The sequence below is a fragment of the Aethalodelphis obliquidens genome, unplaced genomic scaffold (genome assembly GCF_003676395.1).
Source record: "Aethalodelphis obliquidens isolate GAN/ISIS:26980383/991018 unplaced genomic scaffold, ASM367639v1 scaffold44, whole genome shotgun sequence".
Classification (NCBI taxonomy): domain Eukaryota; kingdom Metazoa; phylum Chordata; class Mammalia; order Artiodactyla; family Delphinidae; genus Aethalodelphis; species Aethalodelphis obliquidens.
This window is the reverse complement of record NW_020837988.1, coordinates 9,015,801-9,040,076: the sequence shown is the minus strand read 5'-3', so window position 1 is coordinate 9,040,076 and position 24,276 is coordinate 9,015,801. Positions and strand designations below refer to the sequence as shown.

General features: G+C 44.9%; 1 protein-coding gene and 1 long non-coding RNA gene across 11 annotated transcripts in view; one reads left to right on the top strand and one right to left on the bottom strand.

Annotated features, from left to right (window-relative positions):
• The window catches only part of TNRC6C (trinucleotide repeat containing adaptor 6C), an 83,420-nt gene that overhangs the window by 17,787 nt on the left and 41,357 nt on the right, over positions 1 to 24,276 (bottom strand). For 5 of the 10 annotated variants that reach the window (XM_027080819.1, XM_027080822.1, XM_027080828.1 and 2 more), the window contains 10 exons: positions 18,664 to 18,879; positions 16,647 to 16,813; positions 13,611 to 13,691; positions 12,275 to 12,332; positions 10,231 to 10,373; positions 8,472 to 8,645; positions 6,965 to 7,111; positions 4,849 to 4,968; positions 2,640 to 2,723; positions 2,228 to 2,459 (listed from right to left, as the gene is read on the bottom strand). In XM_027080819.1, the coding sequence (XP_026936620.1) occupies positions 2,228 to 2,459; positions 2,640 to 2,723; positions 4,849 to 4,968; positions 6,965 to 7,111; positions 8,472 to 8,645; positions 10,231 to 10,373; positions 12,275 to 12,332; positions 13,611 to 13,691; positions 16,647 to 16,813; positions 18,664 to 18,879 (1,422 nt within the window). The remainder of the gene's footprint in view (positions 1 to 2,227; positions 2,460 to 2,639; positions 2,724 to 4,848; positions 4,969 to 6,964; positions 7,112 to 8,471; positions 8,646 to 10,230; positions 10,374 to 12,274; positions 12,333 to 13,610; positions 13,692 to 16,646; positions 16,814 to 18,663; positions 18,880 to 24,276) is intronic. The other 5 variants (XM_027080820.1, XM_027080823.1, XM_027080824.1 and 2 more) reach the window with 4 other exon arrangements.
• On the top strand, positions 1,570 to 4,772 carry LOC113606496 (uncharacterized). The gene is made up of 2 exons (XR_003427580.1): positions 1,570 to 2,234; positions 4,473 to 4,772. It is a non-coding gene; the product is annotated as an uncharacterized LOC113606496 (long non-coding RNA).

The following is a 24,276-nucleotide window of genomic DNA, read 5'->3' as shown; positions in this document are numbered from 1 at the left end:
GTGCTACCCATGCAACCAGTGAATGGAACACAGGCCCAAGGCAGCCATTTTCAAGAGAAGCCAGAAGCCACTTTTGGTTGAAAATTTCCAATTTTTAAATGTTGGCAATCTCACACACACACACTGTGCAGACCTAACCGAACGCCCATGGGAGTCCGACACCACTGGGGGCTACCTTCACCTCCACCCACACAGACCCAGTCAGGTGAGGGCACAACCGTTAGGACGGGCTTCAGACTGGCCTCCAGAGCACCCCAAGTCCCATGGCCGGGCCCCACCCTCCCCGTCTCGTTTCTTTCTGTTCCTCCCTCCACTGGCAGCCAGCCCGGCCGGCCCTCGCCGACACCGACGGCCTCTTCTTCCATGCGAGGCTGGCTCTGCTCCACTGAACTCTACTCGTTTGAGGTCCACGCTTAAACCCTGCTCTGATTCTTCTTTCACCGCGCAGGGTGACCATGCACTCTCCCTTCCCTAAGCTCTGCAGTAACCACGTTGCACTGCCTATGAAGGCTGGTTTTCGTTTTTATACGCCTGGTCTTCCTGGGAAGACGACAAGCTCGGGAGTCAAGACAGCATCCGGAGAAGAGGCTGCACAGGAAGGAAGGCGGACGGGACTTAGAGCTGCTGAGGAAAAGGGGTGAGAACCAGCCAGAGAGGCAATTTTACAAACTAACTTTCTTAAACTTTATTAGCTATCTATTTTAACACATTTATTTTTAAACTTTAATGTGATTATAGAATATTATCCGAAGTATTTTTCATCAATTTTGAAGATTCAAGGCACTAATCTTTTCACTTGTAAGAAAAAGCGTTTAAGGATAAAGATTTGTGTACTACATCCTCTAAATATAGGTTAAGAGGACAGATGGATACTAGGACACTAGGAAGCTGCAGCTAAACATTTCAGGACAATAGATGGAACTGAATTTTCTTCTAAAACAACTATTGTTAAAAAAGAAGTATTTACATAAGTAGCCAACATTCTACCAAGTGCTTGCTATTACAAAGTACTTTGCCTGTTAGTTCACCAAATCTTTAGAAGAACCCTATGAGGTAAGTATTCCCACTTTACAGATGGGGAAATTGAGGCAAAGAGCTGCCAGGCAGCTTAGTCGTGGGGGCAGTGTGGTGGCCTGATTCCTAAGGCAGGTCTTAACTACTAGACTATTCTGCTTCTTCAGCACAGAGGAAAGTAACGGGTAGGACAATCATGAAGGGACAGAAGAACTGTAGTTTAGCATTTGTCAGTTTTGTATTAAAGACACACCACACTGGTTACATGTCAAGGAGACAGTGCTCATGTGATCAGAACATAGCTCTCAGAGGTGTTGGTAGTATTCCACAGAAAGGGACATCATTAGCCGAGATTCGCTGTCACTCACCTGGCCTTTGACCCTCTGGATATGTATTTCTCAGGTAACTAATTCCCTTTGCCCTGTAGCTTCAGACTCTAACAGTCAGCCTGACAAGCCTGAGGCGCTTTCACCCACTTCTGGATCCTTAGAGCAAATTACAGCTGACCCTCGAACAACGCAGGGGTCACAAATCCGGGTATGACTTTACAGCCGGTCCTCTGTACCTGCAAACTCAACCAACCGCAGGTCACGCAGCACCGTTATTTACGGGAAAAAACCCATGGGTAAGTGGACCACGCTGTTTCAGCCCGTGTTGTTCATGGGTCAACAGTATTCCCCGTACGATCACTTTCCTGACACAGCCCTTCTGACGGTCTTCAACGTCGTAACCTGTGTCCCTCCTGGTGACCTCGAGGGCGGCACCACATCTGCCACTGGCCTGCGGGTTTCAAGTGCTGGGCGGGCGCCCTACCGGTTGGGGGTGAGGGTGTGCGTGTTGGTCTGGGTGAGTACACAGTCGTGCTCTGCACTACAGGACTTGTGCGGGCAACCATGGCTTTTTAAGAAGTGCCTGGTTCACGGAAATCTGCACACCCTTCCTGTTCCCAGCAGTTCAGGCTGGAGAGAGCCAGGGACGGAACAAAGCGCCGATTCAACAGTGGAGAGGAGATCATTCTGGTACTACTTTCAAAGATTTTATACTGAAAGCACTTATGGGCGCAGCAAAATTCTTGCTCTGCGAAGACAGCTAGGGTCCCTCCCTTACGAAGGAGACCTGAGACAGCCTCGCTCCGGTTTTGCCTGGAACTGCATTTCTGCCCGGCTATTTCAGCCCCGCCAGGCGCACGCGGTCGGCGTCGACCCGGACTCACCGAGAGGGTAGGGAGCGAAGGTGCTGGGTGAAGACTGCTGCTCTTTGGTCTGCAGGTCGGGGAGGCCGGGGGCCTGGGGGTGGGGGGGGAAGCTGTCCAGGGCCGATTTGCCTGCAGAGGGGTGCAGAGACAGGGGCGGCGGGGGCGGGGGCGGCTTCACGAGCAGGGCCTGGGCCAGCTGGCGCTGGTGCTGCTGGATCTGCTGCTGCAGGTTAGTGATTGTGCGCGCAACCTGCGGGCGGGGACGCGCGGTCAGCGGGTCGGGAGGGCCGCCGGGGCCGCCCTCCTCCCCAGCCCAGGTGACGCCGAGGCTTTCAAAACGGGAGGCTGAGCGAGAGAGAAGCCAGTGACAAGTAACAGGCCAGGGGAGGTGACAGCTAGCGACCCGCTGAGCCACCCGGGGGGCGCCTACTTGCTGCTCCTGTTGTCTCATGGGTCCGGAAACGTTCCGCTGGGCCTGTAGCATCTGCTGCTGGATCTGTAAACGTTGGTACGCCTGTGGACACAGACACAAAGAGAAGCGTCCAGTAGATTATAAGAAAGCCTCAACAAAGGGTTCCACTTCTGTACATTAGTGTAAAAAAAAAAAGGCACAGATTCTCGGTCCCCTTACCGTCCTGTGGTTTAAGCATAGCGTGAGGCATGAAGCTTTTTCAAAAGGAGACATGTCTTTCCAAAACCTTTCTAGTGCACAGACTTTACAAAGTAACTCAGTCAGTACCCCTGTTTAGTGCTGGTAATGAGGTTTGTCAGCAAATATTTTTCAGTTAATGAAGAGATCAAAATTCTTCTGCTCAATTCATACAAACTAAAAATAAAAAAGAAATGAGGGGAAAATAAAAATTTTTTTCCCCTTATAAAGATGCAAGTTGTCCAGAATGGCTCAGACCATGTGGCAGGACAGCAGTGATCGGCGGCCACAGAACAATACACGTTAAAGGGCTTGTAGCTACCAGGAGCCACGTGTGGCCTTGGTCCACAGGGAGCCTGAGGTCCAGACGTGGCCACTTCTGCCACACAGACCCCGTCCACGAAGCCAGCGAGAATGATCGTCAGATTCTTCCCACCATGAGGCAGAAGGCCGGATCATTTGTTTCGAAAGTTGGCTGAATACTGTAAATTTTTTCTTTACAACATGGATTTTTTTGGGACGTTTTGGGCAAGAGGATTTATTGAAATAGAATCCAAGTAGAAGTAGAGATTATACTACTAGAAATGCCTCATTAATCTGTAAATTAGAGAGGAATAAAATACTTCACTTAAGTGAATCCTTACAGGCTCTAAAACTTAACCTTAGGATGTACTGAAATATCATTTTACCAAGTTTTCTGGAAAAAAATGTTACAACAGTGTACACTGTTTTTAAAACAGACCAGATTAAACATAATCCAACATTTTCTTGGTATCTTTTACACTACAGAGGTCAATAAAAATTATGTATAAATAAAGGATTCCAGAACATCAGTACGACTGATAACGAGTTCTGTCTCACGTCAGAATCCAGCCGTCCTCTGTGTTATCAAGGAGTGGAAAGCTGTTTTCCTCTGCAGTGAGAGCTCTAAATAGCATGCTTCTCAGCTGCTCCCCGCTGAGGCCGGTGGTCCCTTCCTGGCGCTGGCGGTAGCACACCGCGCAGGGGCCTTACAGCATGACTGTGAGGCAGCTTGGCTCCCTTTTCCGAGTGAGGTCCAGTCCCGGTCTGGATCCCGTGCCCAGGGCCCTGGGTACTTCACTGCACTGCGGCTTGTCCTAGGTCACCCCCACCCCACCTGGCCACTACCTGGAACCAGACACCCAGACGGTCAGACGTGTGTCTAACAAACGCTGAAGGGTCAGGACTGAGAGCCCAGGGCTCCCCCGTAAGGAAAGGCTGACAGCATGGTTTTGTCTATTGGAGGCTTTTCTCCCTTCATGACTCCTGGTCATTTTCTAGGAGATGAAGCTGTTGGGCAAGACTTCGAAATAAATCAGGTGTCAACGTATTAAAGAAGGAAATAATATACCGGGCCCTTCAGGGAATATAAATTCAGGATGCACCTAGGGATACAATGCCATGGCATTTCATGGTAAAAGCAGTAAGACTGTTGAAAATTAAAAATTCAACATATGTTAAACTGTAACACTTGCAAGAATTATTAGGCTACATCAGCCTTCCTCAAGAGGGATTCTGAGAAAATCAAGTCCTAATCTCTAAGGCATCTCATCTCCTGTATGTAACGAAGTAACTTCTGTCTTTTGTTTCTAGAATGCTATCTGTGTAGACCAACCTTGGAAGAATTTAGAGAACAATCATGAAATGATTTGTTGGGTTCTGTGGTTCAGATGAGAAAGGCTGGCTGAGAGCTAACAGACACCCTAACTGTCAGATCTGGAAGACTGTGATCACGAAAGGGCCACAGAATCCACAAAGCTTAGTGGACACACCCTTAAGTGAAGAACTTCCTAATTCCTTTAATAGTTTACAAACTTCATGAACGTCTCAATGACATTCCCTGACGTGAAGAAAAGCATTACGGCGACTGCTTTTCTTCAGTCGGCATGCATGTTGCTGGCACATCCCCGAGCTCACGGGGAGAAGGCTCTTCCTCTGTCCTAGAACCCGAGCAGATCTACCCACTCACCAGCTGCAGCTGATAGAGCTGGTTCAACATCGTCATATGCTGAGGATTAATTGGCGAGGTTAATAGTGCAGGGTTGAGACCAATGTTTTTTGCTGCAAACTGCAAAAGCTGTGCTTGAACCTGTTAACAAAAAATGCACCATTAGACATGGATTCTCTATTCAAACATTTACTTGTCTGGGCAGTTTTCTGAGATTCAAAACTGAGTAAATGACAGTTATATTTGTCTCAGTGAACTTCAAAAGCCATTAAAAAATTTACAGACATTTTAACATTAGTAGTTTACATGCTTTTGTGGATGATATGAAAGGAAGAAAGGAAGGAAGGGAGGGAGGGAGGTAAAGGCAGATGGCAAGAAAGAGATTTCTTCCTCCAGATATTTTAGTTACGAATTAACTTTCTAGGGCTCTGGGTTACTCCCATCGGTAACTGGTTTCACGTTCTGTCGAAATGAAGCTAAGTGGGCATCGTTTAAGGTGGGAGACAGCGAAGGCGTGGTCTCTGGGAGGAAGTTCGAGCCTCCTCAAAGGAGGCCAGTGTCTGCGTCTCACACAGGCGCCCTGGACTAGTCCCCGCAGGAGCTCAGCAGATGGCACCGCGGCCATCTGACCGGGGGGCCTTGTTCCAGGGCAGGCAGGGACCCCTTCTCAAGTTGACACGTTCGGGAAGTGGTCTCCCCCTGCTCGTGGGACCAGCCATTCCTCTCGGGGGGCCCGGCTGCCCAGTCTCCCATGTGGCACGTGCCCTGGTGTGGCCGGCCAGCCCTGACCGCAATGGTGAGCCTGCCTCCCTGCCCAACTGGCATTCACTGCTCTGAACCCTTCAGGGGCTTGGCACTGGCCAGCTCAGTGTTTTCCACGGTGTGCGCTGTACGTTTATCACAGCATTTACACAAGATGGTTTTAGGTAGAGCACAGAAGAGTATCTTTTACAGTCGTCTAACGTGTATTAGAAAAATGTTGCTTTTTCTCTTTACGACAGATATGTTCAGTTTTAAGAATAAATTTATCTAAATTAAGAAGGCAAGTCAACTTAAAGAAAACACATTATGTAACAGTCGTGGGAGGCACACAGATGAGTGACGTTCGGGACACGCTGGCTTGCTGTGTGCGGAAGGCTGCTCTGTCTCCAGGACCTGTCTCTGCTCCTGTGCCTTAGCTGGGGTGGCCATGTCACTAGGCTTGGGCAGTGGGACATGAGTGGAAGTGGTATGTCTCTCGCTTTCCCTCTGTCATTGGGCAACGGCCGAGGCAGAGCTGCTACTTTCTGCTCTGTTGCTTGGGGGCGAATTACTTGTCTGTCTGGTCCGAGCATCTGTATTTCAGGGTGTCTTTGCTGTAGCAGCTTACAGTGTACCCTGTTTAATGCATTTTACCGTAGCAGCTTACAGTGTATCCTGTTTAATGCATTTCACTATTATTTCACCCAGATTTCAGCCATCTCAACTCAGTGCACAGATCTCTGGTCAAACAACTGTGGAGGAATAATTACTTCCAGCGAATTCTATGATTTACCATTTTAATCTATTACTGAATATTCTTTTAAGCGGTAAGGACTGTAACACTGTAATTAAAAACTCAGTCCAAAGTCAAAAATTACGGAAATGTTCTAAAGGTAAACAATATTGATATGAGAAAAAGCTGACATTATGCTTTAGAGCTATGCAAAACAATATCCTTTTCCTTGATTCTATTTGCTCTTTTGTTTTAAAACGATCTAATACTAAAGAATAAACTTAACTCAAAAGTCTGTGATATGGACACTATTATATATTGTCACATTTAGTTTGTCACTAAAGCATTACTCAGTCCTTCACTGCTTCTAAGAATTTTCTTTTATGTCCCAAGCAATTTCACTTGCCACTTTCCTCTCTCACCAATCTAGAAGAATTCAATGGGTTCATCCGAGTAATCTTCTCAAGACCAGGACAGAAGTCCCATCCCTGGCATGTGTCACCCGGCAACAGCACTCTGCCGGGAGGAGGCCCAGCCCTGGCCTGTGGGGCGGGGGCCCTGGGGGAGCAGCTCCGGAAATGCCTCCCAGGGCAGGAGGGTGGGATGGACAGGTTAACACTGCGGGCTGACTGGCTCTCAGTGTAGCGCAGACGCGGGTCTGACCTGAGGGGATAGAAACTGAGGCACTTGAGCACGGAGACTGGGCTGGGAGGAGCTCAGGGGCTGCACGGGCGGCTGTGGCGGCTGCTGCATGGTCCTCGCTGGGGCTGCTCCGCTGCTGCCAAACATGCCCAGGTTGCCACTCGGTGTCTGCAGGGAGGCGGAGGGCGCGTTACACAGTCGCCCGGGAGCCAGCGGGGGGCAAGGCTGCACCTGCTTCCTGCCGCTCTCAACGTGTACCAAAGGGGATGTTTAAGAAGTGCTGTCTAAACTGGGTACAGATGACAGGAGATCTGCCCGCAGAGCCTGCCTATGTCTTTAAATCACAGAAGCCGCCCACAGAGCCAGTTTTAGGTGCCCCCCAACAAGGCCGTCGTCTTCCAGGAAGCTATAATTACACAGAGCCAGGCACAGGAGCAGCAGGCACGGCTGTGTGGGCACCGTCTGTGCTGGGGTAAAGGGCATCATGTGTGGGGACCACTAACCTGGGAGAACAGGACATTTTCCAAAAGGAAATATAATTATGATTTCAACAAACCTGAAATTGAATACGTGAACAAGTCCAGGCAGTTAACTTTGTGTTAAATATAATAACTATATATTTGAGTGCTTCTTTCTACTCTCCTGACTGGGCATCTGATCCCCGGGGCCCGCCGGCCAGGCTGCTGACTTCCCGACCGCAGAAGAGCTGAAACTGGCACCGCAGCCCGGTGGGCAACAAGAGATGGCCAGGGTCACGTGGATGGGGCGCCACTGAGAACTGCCGCCGGCCACCCCAAATCTCACAGCATCGCTGGAAGAGAAGGCTCAGAGCTGTGTGATGGGAGCCTCCCCCAGGAGAAAATCAAGAAGAGCAGTTCTGTGGACGGGAAGAGCGTGACGCGCTTCCGTATCATTTCATTCCAGGGGAGAGAAGTGACACGAAGCGGCCGTCGATCAAAACCCCAGGTCCCTCCGTTCAGGGACGTCTGAGGGTGACTTTCACCTCCCCCAAGAGTGTCAAAGGCAGGGAACAGTGCCAACATCACTCTCTGAAAACCACTGAGAACCTGCAAGAGATGTCACCTCTGTTCTGGGAAAAAGGGGAGAGTATGGTGTTTTCCTGCAGATCAATGCATTTAAGGTTTCGACTGTCAGGAGAGACAGGACGGCACTGCCTGGACCTGTGAACGCATCGGGCAGGTGAAGACGGCTCTGCGGTCCATGTCATTTAAAGTACTAGCAGTACTTTAGTACCAAGGGTGTTTTAGTTACATGTAAGAATAAATATAATTTTGAAGCATTTCCTATAACATGGTTAAATTTCAAGAACTGGATTCAATTCAGTTGAATTGAATCCAAGCAGTACATCACTTGGAAGGAAATCCTTATAATATTTCAGCTTCCTTTACATATTCAGTTATATTTTCAAATGCAGGCATTAATTAAAAATAAGGTGGTTTGCGTGTCAAACACATTTTCTGAAAGGCAAGTGAGAGAGACCATGGTGGCCATCTACCAACAGCCTTACCTGTCTAGAAGAATTCAAGTTTTGCATGCCCAGCCCTGAGGCAATCCCGCCCAGGGCCTGATTAGGGAGTGCACTGTTGGAAAGGGGGAGCTTCAGGCTTGGTGAAGGCAAAAATGGTGAAGTCGTGGGCTCTTCCACGAGGCCGCCATCCTGATTGGGGAAAGAAAGCGTGAGCTGTGTGCGGTGCCCGTCCGCACACAAAGCACAAGTTTCCCGGGACACAGAAAGGGATGCGGATGAACAAAGAATTAAAAGATCAAAAATGTGTGGACGGGAAAATGGAGAAATGGTCAAAAGGAAGAGGGGAAAAAGAAAAAAGAGAAACAGGATTAAGATGCTGTTTTCATTTTAACAATTATTTTACAAACACATATCAGCTTATAATATTCTCATCACTACTGACCCTGCCTACGGGTAGGAATCAGAAGAGAGACAAACACTGTAAAAAGTCTTACTTGGAAAACACTTTACAACCATTTTCAAATAAACAGGCTCCTTTTGAGAAGTTATTAGCAAGGTTCTAGGTATACATTAGGTTGAAATCTGCTGACATTCAAATGTTTTTGACCTACAAACAGCGATTTCATGTGGTTTAACCTAATAATAAGGTAAATTATAAAACAGACAAAAATCTTGTTATTATTATTTTTTTACATTTATTGGGTGCCAGGTCCTTTGTAAATTTATCTCATCTAACTTCACAACAAACCTGCAGTATTTATTGATAGACTGATTGATTGCCATGCCATGTGACGTACAGGATCTTAGTTCCCTGACCAGGGAGCAAACTTGTGCCCCCTGCAGTGGAAGTGCAGAGTTTTAACCACTGGACCACTAGGGAAGTCCCCAAACCTGCAATATTATTTCACATTTTAAAGATACGGAAATAAGTCAGGGTCCCACAGTTAGCAAATAAAAATACAGGGTGTGGAGTTAAACTGGAATTTCAGATAAACTACTAATAATATCTGAGAATAAACATGCTCCAAAAATGATTCATTGTTGTCTGAAATTCCGATTTCTCTGGGCACAGTGGTGCCGGGCAAGGCGAGGACTCCACTGTGTGGAGTGCTGGCAGAGGACACTGCTAATCTGAGAACAGACGAACTCTCAGCTCTTCTCCTATGAGCTTGCTTTTAGTCTGTTTGTTTGCTTTAAACTTGTCCTTTCTTGCTTCCATTTTTTTTTCAAGGATGAACATTCTGATTGAGTTTAACGGGATGCTGTGTCCCCCCTCTGAGGTCACACCAATCTGGAGAGGGAGCATGACGATACTAAGGGGAATGAACTGGCGACTACACTTGTTGAAACATCTAAGGGGATTTTCCCACAGACCCCTGCGTGTTCTCTGAAGTAGAACATCTAAGCAAGGGCCATGAGACATGGGTGCCCATGCCTAACCACTTCTAGACCCTTTTTCCTGAGATTAGACATGTAATACATCATTTCCAGTGGGAAGAACTGTGCATATAAAGTAAGACCGTAAAACAGAAATTTGATGGACCCTCGTCTATTGGACAAATTGAAGCAGCCAAGCTCACCCGCTAACATGAAAATCAGTTTTCAATTTCAGTATTTTTATTCCTAGTCCCATCATATGAAATATAACACAACCTCTTTTGAGTTAAACATTCATATATATTAAAAAAATGGGTAAAAGTCACTTAAATATTATAGCCCAATAACTTTTTAATCCAACACAGTGAAAACGAAAAACACCTCTTGTTAAAAACAAACAAAAAGCCACCTAAACTCATACCTTGTCCAGGAAGGTGGGGCGGTCCGCGGAAGACTCTTTGGAGATCGGTGGGCGGCAGCCAAGGGGCTTGGTGACCATCCCATTGTAGTCGGTCACTCCCAGTCCACGCTTGTCCACGTCCACCTTCTTTTCCAGCAGAGCGCCTGGGGCAAAGCAGACAGAAGCAGCGTTTGAAACGAGACGCCTCGGGGGTCAGCTGCGAGTTCTGAGCACGGACGGGCACCAGCCTACCCCTCAGGGAAGGAGTTAAGACGCTCACCCCCAGAAAACAGGGGCCTCGGGTTGGCTCTGGACCCTGCTCCTCGTCCCTCGCAGCCACGCCGGCCACCTCTGCCACTGTGCGGATAGGCCCTTCCTCTCCCCCGGGACTTGTCGCCTCTTTTTCCAAAGAGGGCCCTTCCCTGGCTGCCCCGCCTCGTGGCCATCGATTTCCACCTGCTGAGTCCCTACTGGCTGTAAGGACCTGTCCGAATGTCGGGGATACAATACAACGCAAACCAGACAGAGTCTGTCCTTGTGCTCTTCCGATTCAGAGACTGGTGTTTGTTCCACTCCCTCTGACTCTGCGCCGCCTCACGGCTCTGAGGAGGCGGGACTAACTCCCTCCAGCTCACACCGATTCCCTGTGTCCCGGCAGCTTATACCACCCATTTGGCATTTGCATGTGATTATAAAGTTGATCCTCATTATTTGTGAATTCCGAGCTTGTGAATCCACCTACTTGCCTACATATACTTGTAGCCCCCAAATCAATAGTATGGCGCTTTTTGGTCATTTGTGGACACGTGGGGCGGTGAAGAACTTGAGCCCCCGACACACACATTGCCAGATCAGGCTCTCACAAAGCGACAGGTGTCCTTTTGTGGTGTACTTAGGGCTATCTCTGTGCTTTTTGTTGGTCATCGCAGTGGTCCCCATGGTCCCCAAGCCAACGTGCTGTCTAGTGTCCTAAGCGCAAGAAGGCTGCATGGTGCCTGCTTTGTTTAGCAGCTGCTGCAGCAGCGCTGCCCAGGCGGCTGAGTTCAGCTGATGAGCAGGGCAGTGCAGCCGGAACAGGGACAGAATGTCACCATCGTGTATAAGGCTGTGTGGGGGGAGCTAAAGTAATGTCTACAGTGTGAGATGAAACTTCAGAAAAGATGGAAAGTGGCTAAATTTGTGGATTCACAAGATGATAACTTATTTAAAAAAAGCATAGCTCACGGCATTGGTGTGAGTCAAAAAGGGAACAAAATCTATGGTCACATTATCCAGGGTCAGGAGGATGTTCAACCCTTCGTAGCTAATGCTTTATTATAAAGAAATATGGCACATAATTATTTGTGAGAAATACATATTAAATACGGTGTCTTTAAACAGAAACACACATAAAACGAGGTTACGTGTTGACTGGTTGACAAAAATGCTGTGGCCAGAGGCTCAGATGACCTCAACCCTGCATGTTCCCGAGGAGCGAGGGTTTAGTACTTCCTGATTCAGTGTCTGCAGGGACTTTATAGGACATAAGTACCACGAATGATGAGAATCAGCTGTATTTTACATGTGAACATTTAACATAATTGATATTATTTTTAAAGCAATTCCAGAACTAGGGTTGCTTGTTCCTTGACAGTAACTCTCGTCTCTCAGCCAGCAGGCGATGCTCCCGTGGGGCCCTGAGCAAGCCCTGCCGGGCGCGGCACAAGAACAGCTCACTCAGCACCCAATGAGGTGGGCACGTGGTCCCAGTGCCTTTCTCCAAGAGGGTCACTATCTCCCCACTCAAAATAGATGGAGATAGAAAAAATTCATCTATTTGTTGCAAAAATAATAATAATAAAAAAACCCAAAACAGAAAAAGCAAACGTAGTTCAATGTGGTGTTTGGCCATTTGTTCCCAGTGCCCACCAGTCCTGAGGGACCGGCCCCGTGGCAGGTGCACATCCTGTGGGTGGTCTTGTCTCCCCAGTGTGTATTCAACCATTAACCCATGACTCTGAACACCAAAACTCACAAATTGGTACCTTTAAAAAAAAGTGTGCTTTAGGTATGTCATCTTACTTACTCATGGCCTGGTCAAGATTCATATTATTACTCTTCAAGGCCTCTTCAGCTGGCTCTCTCTGTGGAGGGAAACAGAGTTTTCACTAGGACTGCATGTTAACAAAAGGAAAAGCTTGTAAAGAGCTCTATCACTATTAACTCAGGGAAGTGATCGATATTAACCTAATATTGTTAGATTTTGGAACTAGAAATACTTTTCTTCCATGTGGTTAGAGAGAAATGTCTTAAAAATAAAAAATACTTATAATAAGAAAATGTACTGAATTGATTTTTAGAGGGAAGAACTTGTATTTAACACTTTAAACCCCAAATGTCCAGTGCCAGGAGAGTCTTATTTCTGACTCTGTGGTTTAGCAGGGTGAAACCTCTCCCAGGGCAGCTGCAGGAAGTCACAGTAAGAGTCAGATTCTAGGCTCTGCTGTAAACTGCTTTTCACCAAAAAATGTAAAGACAACATAACACAAAACACGTAGGTTCATTTTGATAATTATCTCTCTGATTGAAACAGACTAGTCTCGGTGGAGGCCAAAACCGAGCTGGGCATGGTGTTGAAGCACTGCAGGCCAGTGTGGGCCTATCACCTCACCCGTGGGGAGGCTGGGCCCCCGGCCACGCCCGCACAGGGTCAGGGGCCTGCACCCCACGTGAAGTATGTGGTCCCCTGCTCCAGTCTGGGGCCACTCTAGACCCATCCTTTAGGGACATCTGCAGCCATCAAAAGGTAAACACTCATTTGAATAAAGATTTGGAAAGAAGACATTTGAAGGGGCTATGTGGCAGACACAGGAGGCACTGCTCATGGTCTGAACTCCTGCCACTGGCTCTTAGGGACTGAAGAGACCGGGAGGCACTTTCAGGAGAAGACCCTAAGATTTCCAACTCTCCCTACACACGATATGAAACTCAGGAAGCAAATAGGTCTGGTTAGGATTCTTTATCTGGACACGAGGGTTTAGCACTTTATACCAAGTTTTCTCTTGAGATCTTGGTCAACGTACTGCATAAACGAATGAAAACTCACTTTTAATTATAAATGAAAAGAAAATATAAAACTGTATAAACCAATGAAAATTAAAAATCACACATCATTTTTTATTCTAAGAAAAGGTTCTCACACCTTTCTTGATAGAAATGATGTGGATCTTTGCTGTAGTTCAAAGCAATGATCCCTAAGCAGAAGCGCCCAGGTGAAAGGGGAATTTACGAGTTAGGATTTGCCAACAATCTCATCCCCCAAGTCTTCCTTCCGTGTTACACATGACAAAGGTGGGCAGGACACAACAGGGCCATGCAGGGCAGGACACATGGCGGGAGGAGTAAAGTAAGACGCCAGTCACCGGGAAGCCCATGTCTGTGAGTTGTTTGATCAGCCGGGTCATGATCCAGGCCTCGTCCTGCTTGCCAGATGTTTTCATGCCCTAGAACCAAGTGTGGGAAGGAGAAAGTCCATGAGCCACGCTTTAATGCACTTCTTCCAGAAGTGGGAGATGCCTAAAATTCACGTTGAGTTACATGTCACAGTGTCTCTCTGTTACCGCTGAGCAATGCTGTGCTCCACATCGCCCCGACAGTATTCGGCGGCTCGTGCTATGAAATGCTTCAGGGTGCTTCTGAGGTTGGCATATGTGTGCAATTTATGGACTTAAAAAAGCAAGATAATTATTTCTTTTCTCCAGAGAATGAATTTAGTTCATCACAAATATGTACCGCTTCCATTATCAAATAATCATAATAAGTGCTCCCTTGAACATGACCCTATAATAACCATATAAAATTTACTAAAAATTACATGGCTTTTGCCCTTTTATAAGCTTTATTCTAAAAGATGACAAAATACAGGGTGTTCATTCCAACAGAAAAGACAAGATGAAAGGGATCAAAAAAACCTATTAATTTTGTTAATTATTCATCGTTTATGGCCTGTAGGGTGGAGAAAAAAAATAAGTAGGGAAATGGCGGTGAGGGAGAGGATGAAGACAAAAGGAGGGAGTCCAGTAGAAAGGAAAGGGCAGCGAGACGGAGAGGGGGCAGCAGGCACCGCGGAAGGGCTGAGCGTCAAGATGTGACCCCTCAAGAATCTCCTGCTCTTCTGCGACGAGGGGGATGTAACAATGCGTCACTACCATACACAGTATTCCTCACAGTGCTTTCAAACCTGAGCCTGCCACAATCACAGGACAGCGCATGCGGGGTGACTGTAAACTAACAGGCTCACTTTCCTCAAGGAAGCGGCTTCTCTAGAGGTGATTTTAATCATTACTCTGTGGCCAGAGCCAGGTTTGCCAAGAATATACAATATTTTAACTTATCAATTTGGTGTTTCTGGTCCCATCATTAACAGGATTATTTGCCAGCCCGATTGTGAAAAGATTTAATTTGGAGTCTGCAATCATTTCTACTCTTTATGAGCAAAAAGCCGTGGTTTTAGTTTCTGGGTTCTGCTTACTGCTAACTGAATGGTTTTCAAATTGAAAAATTTTTGAACAGATAATACATTCACATGATTCAAAAGCAGAAAAAAGGGGCAAATGGAAGCATCTTCTTCCCGCCCCATGACCCGTCCGCTGAGTTCTTCTCTCCTTACTCATCCTTCCAGAGAATTTTAAATTCAACAGAGGCCGTTACGAGTACGTGTGTGCCTCACACTCACACACCCATTTTCTCTTCTCTTCCCCTTGCCCCCCAAAAGCGGGGTTGTGCTATACATATACTCTGTATCTTGCCTTTCACTTAGCAATATATTTCGTTGATCTTTTCATATCAATGTTTAGTTTCTTTAAAAAAACTTTAGTGTTTCATAATACGGATGTAGCATAATTTAACTAGTTACCCCATCAATGTGCACTTAAGTTACTATTTTTTTGCTGTCCCTTGACAAGGAGAAGGTCTGTGTCAAAGTGCTGACGCATCTGTAATTTTGACAGATGACGCCACACTGCCCTCCATTTGGGTTACACTAGTTTACACTTCCACCAGCAATGTACGAGAGTGCTGGTTTTCCTACAGCTTTGCGAAGACAGCGTATTTTGGATTTCTGCTGGGCTGAGAGATGAAAAATGGCATTTCTTCATGTTGTTTAAATTGAATTCTCTTTCTGCAAGTCAGGTTGAATATCCTTTCGCACGTTTAACAGTGACTTGTGTTCCTTTTCCACGGATCGCCTGCTTACATTCTTCGCTATTTGTCTACTGGACTACCGGTGGGTTTTTTTTTAAAAAAAAAAACAGTTTCTAGGATCTTTCTCTATTTATCAGGAAGGTCAGTCTTCTCTATGACTTACAAACATTTTTTTCCAGTTTGTTATTTGTCTTTTGACTTTGATGATGAAATTTTCTATCAGGTATAGTTTTTATGTTTACTGAAGTTATAAGCCTTTCATTCCATGGCTTTTAGATTTTGGTCATAGTTAGAAAGGCCTCTTCCTCGCCAAGATAGTTTTTAAAATTCTCTTACATTTTTCTCTTTCATATTTGAATTTGCGATCTACTTGGAAGCTGTCTTGGTGCGCATCTGTGCTGTGGACCTCACTTGATCTCTTCTGGAGGCTGTGCATCTGGGTGCAGAGAACTGAGTCCCTGGGGAGTGCTCACACTTCCTGCTCCCAGGACCCCATTACCTCTCTTAAAAACCAAGGATCCTGGGCTTCCCTGGTGGCGCAGTGGTTGAGAGTCCGCCTGCCGAGGCAGGGGACACGGGTTCGTGCCCCGGTCCGGGAAGATCCCACATGCCGCGAAGCGGCTGGGCCCGTGAGCCATGGCTGCTGAGCCTGCGCGTCCGGAGCCTGTGCTCCGCAACGGGAGAGGCCACAACAGTGAGAGGCCCGCGTACCGCAAAAACAAAAACAAAAACAAAAACAAAAACAAAAATAACCCGAGGATCCTAAAGAAGTTTTGTTTATATGGGTTGTATTTATTGATATTTACTGTATTAGAAATTAAAACTGATAAATTAAAAAAACTGTATTAATTTGTTTAAAGATAACCATAACAAAGCCATTATATGTTAATATAACAATGTTTTTTAATGGAAAATAATTATATTTTCTAAAACAAAAATTTTTAGTGAGAAGAGTGGCATTGTCCTACCTGACTGAACATCTCTCTACTGTCCGGCTTCACAGAAGCAGCTGGATTCACCCATCTGTCCTTGCCTTCGCTCTGCTGTGACAGCAATGGCATGTAGTCTCTGGAAAACCCCATTCTACGCTCGGCAGAGACCCGCCGAGAGGGCCTCAGGACCACCAGGGTCCTGAGAGCACTTTGAGAACCTCAGATCTCTCTGTCACTGTTACCTGGAGATACCACCTTGAAACTGAATGTTTTTAAGCACCACCACTGATTTTTAGAGTTTATTTCCTTTAGCGTCGCACGCACCTTTTGGAGTCCTTTTTTGGGGGCGTTCCCCCAGGAACTGCAGGAGGAGGTGCTTTCTTGGGAAGCGGCGTTGTTCCACATGCCCCCATCCTCGTCTTCCCACTGACCGGCACCGAGGTTCGCATCGTCCCCGCCGCTGCCCCAGCCTTCTTGCATAGATTTTGAAGCTAGAAAGAGAGGGAACACGAACGTATCAGATTCACCATTCCCAAAGCAGACAATGGTGCCCTATAACATCATTTAGGGGGAGGCAGGACAAAAGGGGTGTACATAACCTACCTTTTACTACTTTGTTTCCCTTAGACCTAAGAATTTAATTTTCCCTACTAGAAATGTAATATACATGTATATATGTACCTATTTTTTTCTTCAAACTTCAGCTATTTGTAGGCTGTGCTGTTCCAAACTCCTTTAACCAACTAGAAGTCATTTCAAAGCATGGACATTCTAACAGTAAATCCTGGAGGCTACTGAAGGTGGCAATCTCTGCGTGATATGGAATGGCTGGTAAAATGCAGAGTCCTGCAAAACGTCACTATCCTCCCTGTCACGTGGTATGTCACGTGGACCAGTGCTCCCCCAACGCGACCACACCCGAGTTGCCAGGGGATCAGGAGAAATGCGGCAGGTCTGTGGTTGGCCCAACAGTCTGCGCTTTTGACAAGCTCCCAGGAGATGCTCCCAGAATGACAGGATGGAGACAGCTGAGGCTATAGGCAGAGGGAGTTTTACAAGTTGAATACTGAGTTTTGATTTCAGGATATTATCTTTCTCCTTTCTTAAAATACAAAGCAATTCTTGGTATAAAAGTTACCCCAGGGCTTCCCTGGTGGCGCAGTGGTTGAGAGTCCGCCTGCCGATGCAGGGGACACGGGTTTGTGCCCTGGTCCGGGAAAATCCCACATGCCGCGGAGCGGCCATACCGCAAAAAAAAGTTACCCCAAATTTTCACTTCCTGGGGAATCTGAAGAAGGACAAAGGTCAGGTGACAGTACTGTTACTAGAGTCCATAAGACGATGAAGACATGAGGCTTACAGGGTGGACAGGCATATAATTAGGCCTCCAAGGACAAATTATTAAAAACAAATATACTATCTCAGTGCCTGAATTTAAATACCCAGGAGCTCCCCATCCTTTAGATGTATAACAAGAAGTAATATAAATGAAATAAATAATCCAGCAGAATGGTTGGTATACAGAGCATACTATCCAGTGTTAACAACGTAACAAAATACTAAAACAATAAAGTTTCATTTTAAGATCTGAGACATTTAATGATGTCCAAAAAAACCACAAGAAACCTGAGCTTCTGCAGCCATGTGAACAATTAATTTTAATATCAGACTTAAATCAGCAAACATATTCATGCTCTTGTCGTAAGTATCACATTGCAAAACAGCCACACGTTACAGGATGCCACTTGGTAAACATGATCTCATTTGTAAGGATGTACATTTTATATGTATACTTATTATACTTTCAGATAATGGGAGGAAAACACAGCATGGTTTTTCTCTTTAAGAAAAGAAAAAGAGAGAGAAGAAGCATAAACCTGGAGAATCTAAAGCAGAATTTTGTTTACTTGAAAGCAAAGCAAGTGTCAGACTGCTGTTAAGTAATGTATGTTTCAAAACCTAATCTCAAAAAGAAAAATGGCCTGGCTTATCCGCCTTGCTCAGTGAAATAGCAAGTTTAAGTAGTTTGAATGGCAGGTAGCAGAACACTGCTGAAGAAGCGTGGAGGCCACTAACCATCAGGCAGCTATGCTTTACTGCTCTGATCCTTGTATTTATTTTTTTGTAAAAAGGAGAACATGGACTTCTGTTAAAAGCTCCCTTGTGTTCTTGTATCAGACAGGGCAAATATTTCTTTATAGTTTTAGTTTAACGTTAGACTTAAAAATGAGGAAAGCGTCCTAAAACACTAATTCTTAAAATTCAATGAGAAGCATCCCTCTAAACAGACTACCCGGGTCCATCTCGAACCGGCCAACCCAGGGCAGGAAGCACGGCTCACCTGGTTTGCACAGGGTTGGGGCGGCAGCGGGGGCGCCGGCTCTTCCAAACGTCACCGCCGGCTCGGTGGGCTGGTCCCCCCATCCGCTGCCGCTGCTGGGCGGCTTGCCCCATGCTGCTGTGCCGTTATCAACCAGGGTAGAAGGGGAGGATGGCTCTCCCCAAGAGTTTTCAGCCTTTGAATGAACATTAGGCATTTCTCCCCAGCCTGACGAAACTGAAAAGGGCACCAGGGGAGAGAGAAAACAATAAAAATGAAACAGAGAGAGAAAGTGAAAATGGTAATTTCAAGTTCAAAATAATTTTGAGATAATCTATCTTTAGGATGGCTTTTAGTAGAAAGCGAAAAGGAGACAATATTGAATCTAATCAGATTTGTTCAGTTTTTTTTTAAGCTGCATTTTTCTCAATCCTGACCCCTACCCACTTAAAAGTCCATTATATTAAAAACTATTCAATTCACAGTATTTGCAACATGATAGAGTTTAAAAGAATAGTTTAAAAACTAAAGTTTAAGAAGTAGCTCTTTTACTTCTGGTATTATACATAACAACCTAAAAGAAATTTCATGTTACATTAATCTCTTATAAAAAAATTTACAAGTGGCAAATATACACTGAAAATTATTTTTGCTTATCTTTTGACCAACCATCAAAGACATATATCTGGGCAAAGAAATGAGAAGATGGCAGATTAGACATGTACAAATAAAGTAATAATAGAGAACCCAGACAATTCTCAGGTACCAGCAGTGGGCTGAGAAAGAGCTGAGGCATTCATCTTTAAAGACGGGAACAGAGTGGAGGAATTATGGATAAGCGTGGTTCCAACAAACACACTGATTGCAAGTATTTTTTGCAAGAATTTTTCAGAATTCTTCTTTCATTCCTCCACCCAGTCCTGTTGCCATAGCACCCTGATCTGGGACTGGGATGCAATGAAACTAGATAAGGGTCCCTAATGAATCCAGAAGGTTATGGCATCACTATCTACAGGCACAGAAGCGGTCACGAGACCAGGCAACAGTAAGGGTCTCCCCACCTTCTTTATACTTTAGTAAGAAAAACATTTTATGTTATATATGCAAACTTCACTTTTTCCGAATCAATCCAAATTCTGATCTTTTTGCTTTTGCCCATAAGCTCACTTGACACTACTGATAGTCACAATGACAGGTCATATCACTTGTAGTCTTCATACAGATACAGCTTCTCGGAGACAGAACTGTGAATGTTTTAAATACTAACTGAAGAATAGAAAGCATAAAATACAAGTAGCCAACCACAAATTTTAAGTTATTTGGTTAAAATATGGATAGTACCATCTCCATTATGAAATTTATTAATTTTCTGACCAGAAACAGCATGTGATCAGCTCCCATGATGCTTTACTCTAATAAAATGCAACAATATTGATTCACAATAAAAGTACATGCAACCTATGAATCATTTCAAACTACAAGCTCTATGCTGAGCAATATATTATGTAAACTATTACCAATATCAGGGAAGTTAGCCCTAATTGCTGTTGTCGGCAATTGCTAACTGTAATATTACCTATAATTACACATAAAACAATAATGCATTTTGGGAGAAGGAGTTTTACAAATCGAAGGGACAAAATTAAATTAGGAAAATTAACACAGATGACAAAAATTATGGAAGTTTGGGGAAGATAAAATAATACAGGTGTTGCTAAAGGCCAATCAGCTATAAAAATACTGATTTACTGTTGGTAATTAAATAACAAACTCACCTAAAATCTGTCTGTCACCCTTATACTGCCATCTCTTTGAAATACAGTACTACAAATTATTTAATTAAGTCAAAACTAAGAATAAGTGTTAAAACCCTGGTAATTATAGTTAAAGAGGTTTTAATTCCTGAGAAAGCAGCAGGAATGTCTACAGAGTATTTTTATATGGAAGGCAAAGGGTCTGCAAGCGGCAGGTTCTAAAACCTTAGAAATAAATGGAAGAAAAGCAAGAAAACAACATTTCCAGTTTACGTTGCTCTCTGGCAAGAAAATAATTTACCTACAAGGCCAAACTAACATACACATCAGAATGAGTGCACCACCTGACAACCGAGAGCCTCTGGAAGAGATGCTAAAAACCCAGGCACACCAGAACGTTTTGATGCAAAGCAAATATTTTCGGTAGCTAGGAGATAATTTTAAATACATACTACTAAAATAAATACGCTCTCCACTTTTAATGTTTATTGCTCAAGTGAATTTGGTATCCCTGTTGTTAATAATTTTATAGAAGTTCTTTTAAAGTTGGGCTTAATGAGGCTGAACAAATTTCTATCTTGCATTAAAACATTGATATTAAAGTTTTAAAAGATGGTCCATGGGATACAGGAGTCATTACCCTCCCAACCTCCCCCTTTTTTTTTTGGCCACACCACATGCGGGATCTTAGTTCCCTGACCAGGGATCGAATCCATGCCCCCTGCAGTGGAAGCACAGTCTTTAACCAGAGAAGTCCCAATTATCTCCCTTCTTCAACTGAACAAACACAGTGCTGGGAATAAAATAACAACAGCAATGAGATGCTACCAGAATATGTAGTTTTCAGTCCATTTTAAATATACAGTAAGTCCGCTACATACGAACGAGTTACGTTCCGAGAGTGCGTTTGTAAGTCCAATTTGTTCGTAAGTTCAACAAAGTTAGCCTAGGTACCCAATTAACACCATCAGCTATATAGTACTCTACTGTAATAGGTTTATAATACTTTTCACACAAATAATACATAAAAAACACGGAAAAAGAAAACATTTTTAATCTTACAGTTCAGTACCTTGAAAAGTACAGTAGTACCAGTACAACAGCTGGCATACAGTACAAGGGGCTGGCATCGAGTGAACAGGCAAGAAGCGTTACTGACTGGAGGAGGGAGAGGAGGTGGGAGATGGTAGAGCTGAAGGATCGTCAGCAACAGGAGACAGAGGGCAAGCTGCACTTTCACTCACTCATCCTGGGCTTGAAATAAACATACTGTACCACTGTACTCTATACAGCACTGTACAGTACAGTACACAAAAGCACAACCACTTGTAGAGGATGCGTGCACGTGACAATGTACACCAGACATGTTGTTACCGAACCCAGGTCCGGCTGCTTGCCACTCAAAAGCCAATAAAGAGGCCAGGTTGGTGCAAATGAAAGTTTGCTTTATTTTGGATGCTGGCAACAAGCGGGGAGGGTGGGGAGGGCGGACGCCTGTCCAAAGGCCGACTCCCCCCTCCCCCGACAATCAGGGGGCAACAGCTTTTAGAGACAGAGGGAGGGGGCTACATGTAGAAACAATACAGTCAGCCTGACAGGCATCTTGAAATTGGTCATCAGTGGTCTGACCAGAGTCATCTGGATTGCTTTAGGTACAGTTAATCTTCAGTTCCAGGGTCTGTTCGTTTCCATTTCCTTGAGGCCAGTTCTTGGAATTGTGGCAGCTTATGTCATGGCTACAGCCTGCTCATCATGTAGATAACTTCTGCCACCTGGTGTGGGTTTCACTATCTATAAGACAGCTCACAGGATACGGCTCAGAATACTATCTACAGCCACTGAGGAGGAAATAAAGGTCCTTGACTATGTTTACTGACTAAACTATTACTATTTGGTCTCCTCTGTTTTCCTTTGTTTCTGCATTTTCTCACTTCTCTGATTAAACTAATTCTTTGGCCGAAGTTTTTGCACAGACAAAAGGCAGGCTGAGGACATGGTGGGAGGGGGCAAGGACCCTAGGGTCCTGTTCCGTTTCAATGTGAACTAATTAATGTGATTGGACGTGTGAACGCACATTCACATCTTTGAAAGTTCGCAACTTGAAGGTTGGTATGTAGGGGACTTACTGTACATTCTTTATCTTTCTATCAGAACGGAGAAAACCAGGGTGCCCAAGTGCTGCAGGCCCAGAAGACTGGCGTGAAAATGAGCACAGAGCAGATAAGAGCCCAGGAAACAGAACCTAGAGAAAGAGAATCTTCACCCGACTCAAAGATTCTCATCCTAAGCACTACAGATAGTTAAGCTGGGAGGTGGCATTCATTCGTTATTCTGTGAAATAAGAAATCAACGCTAGCTTGTTCCACGGATGCTACTTAGAGAGTTCTACAAGTGTGACAGGCACTCCTTTTGGGGAAGAAAGGTTCAGTTAAAAAGTGACCAATTACAATTAAGTGAAGGAAAAATAAAGAACTGAAAATTTAATTGATTAGGCATTTGAGCGCTTGCTATGTGCTTGGTATTTTTAGGTACTAACTTAAGTATTAATGAGATGGGAGTTTGTTCATAATGATGGCACGTAAGCCTAATGTAAATTTATTACAATGCTTGGATGGCTACTGGCTACTGGCAATTTTTCTTATTTACTGCAGCAACAACTAATTTTTCACATTTGAAATCAAGATAGGTACTTAGAGTGAAGCTTTATGTGGAAGAGTTTGCTCAGTCAGATGCAAAGCATCCCATAATTTTTAGAACGCCCTGTTTCTCGGGCATTTATTTGACACTTCTGTTCCAAAAACAGGGGAGTCTATCTGAGGGTTACAGATAAGGGTCCTTTTTAAAGCTGACCACGTGGTCTCAAGTTGCACAACAGCCTCTTAGGAAGAGCTGCCTTTGCCCGTCTTACTGAGTCATCACAGAGGGTAGGTATCAGAAACAGAAAAATAGGTTTTTATTTTAGTGCATTAATACCAATTTTAAATGGGCTAACTCTTTCTTATTGATATGCTGTGTAGCGGGGCAAATGGCATCTTTGTCTCATTTTTCTATTCATTTTGAACTGAAGGTACCTAAAGTGAAAACCTTCATGTGTATCCGCAGGACCTGCACTGACAGGCATCTCCTCCTACTTCTTGAGCAGGACTTCTGATTCCCTGGTCCTCCTTCACGTCCAGCCTGACTTACCAAGTCCCTCAACACACACGAAAGTATAAACAGCCTAACCAAACTGAAACCCAAGAAAAATCTCATACCCACACAAAGCATTGATTGCTCACAGCTCATTCCTCTTTCAGTAACTACTGCGTGGTGCTTAAAATAGAATTCCTCTGGCTGGAGGGGTCGGTGAGATCGATTTCTGAGGTTATGGTGTGAAAATAGTCACGCTCTAACAGCATCTTGCTGATTCACTCCATCTGCAGGTGACTCTACTTTTGAGTATCATTTTTATACCAAAGGATGATGAAAGAGCAACTGAGCTTCTAGGACAGGGCGGCTTGCAGGCAGGACAATGTCCTCCAGCTTCTGCTCTAAGGAGACTTAGAGAAACTGCACATGTGTTTTATCTACCTAGCGAGAGGATTCCCAAATCCAATTTCTTCCAAGTTTTAGTTCATCGAATGGGTGATACGCTTCTTCCATGATTAACTCACACAATCTCTGCCTTTGGTTATGTTTGTGCCAGAAAACTAAACGATAAAGCAAATATAATATCATTAGAATAAGAATACAATGCAAAGTCAAGTCTGCTTCTGGCTGGGGCCTCCTCCAACCTCATGAGACAGCTACAGGGATTACCACCGGCACAGCTGAATGCCTGGCCAAGGGTAATGAGACCCATTTCCGAGGAGCTGAGGAGAATAGGTGGATAGGTATGTAG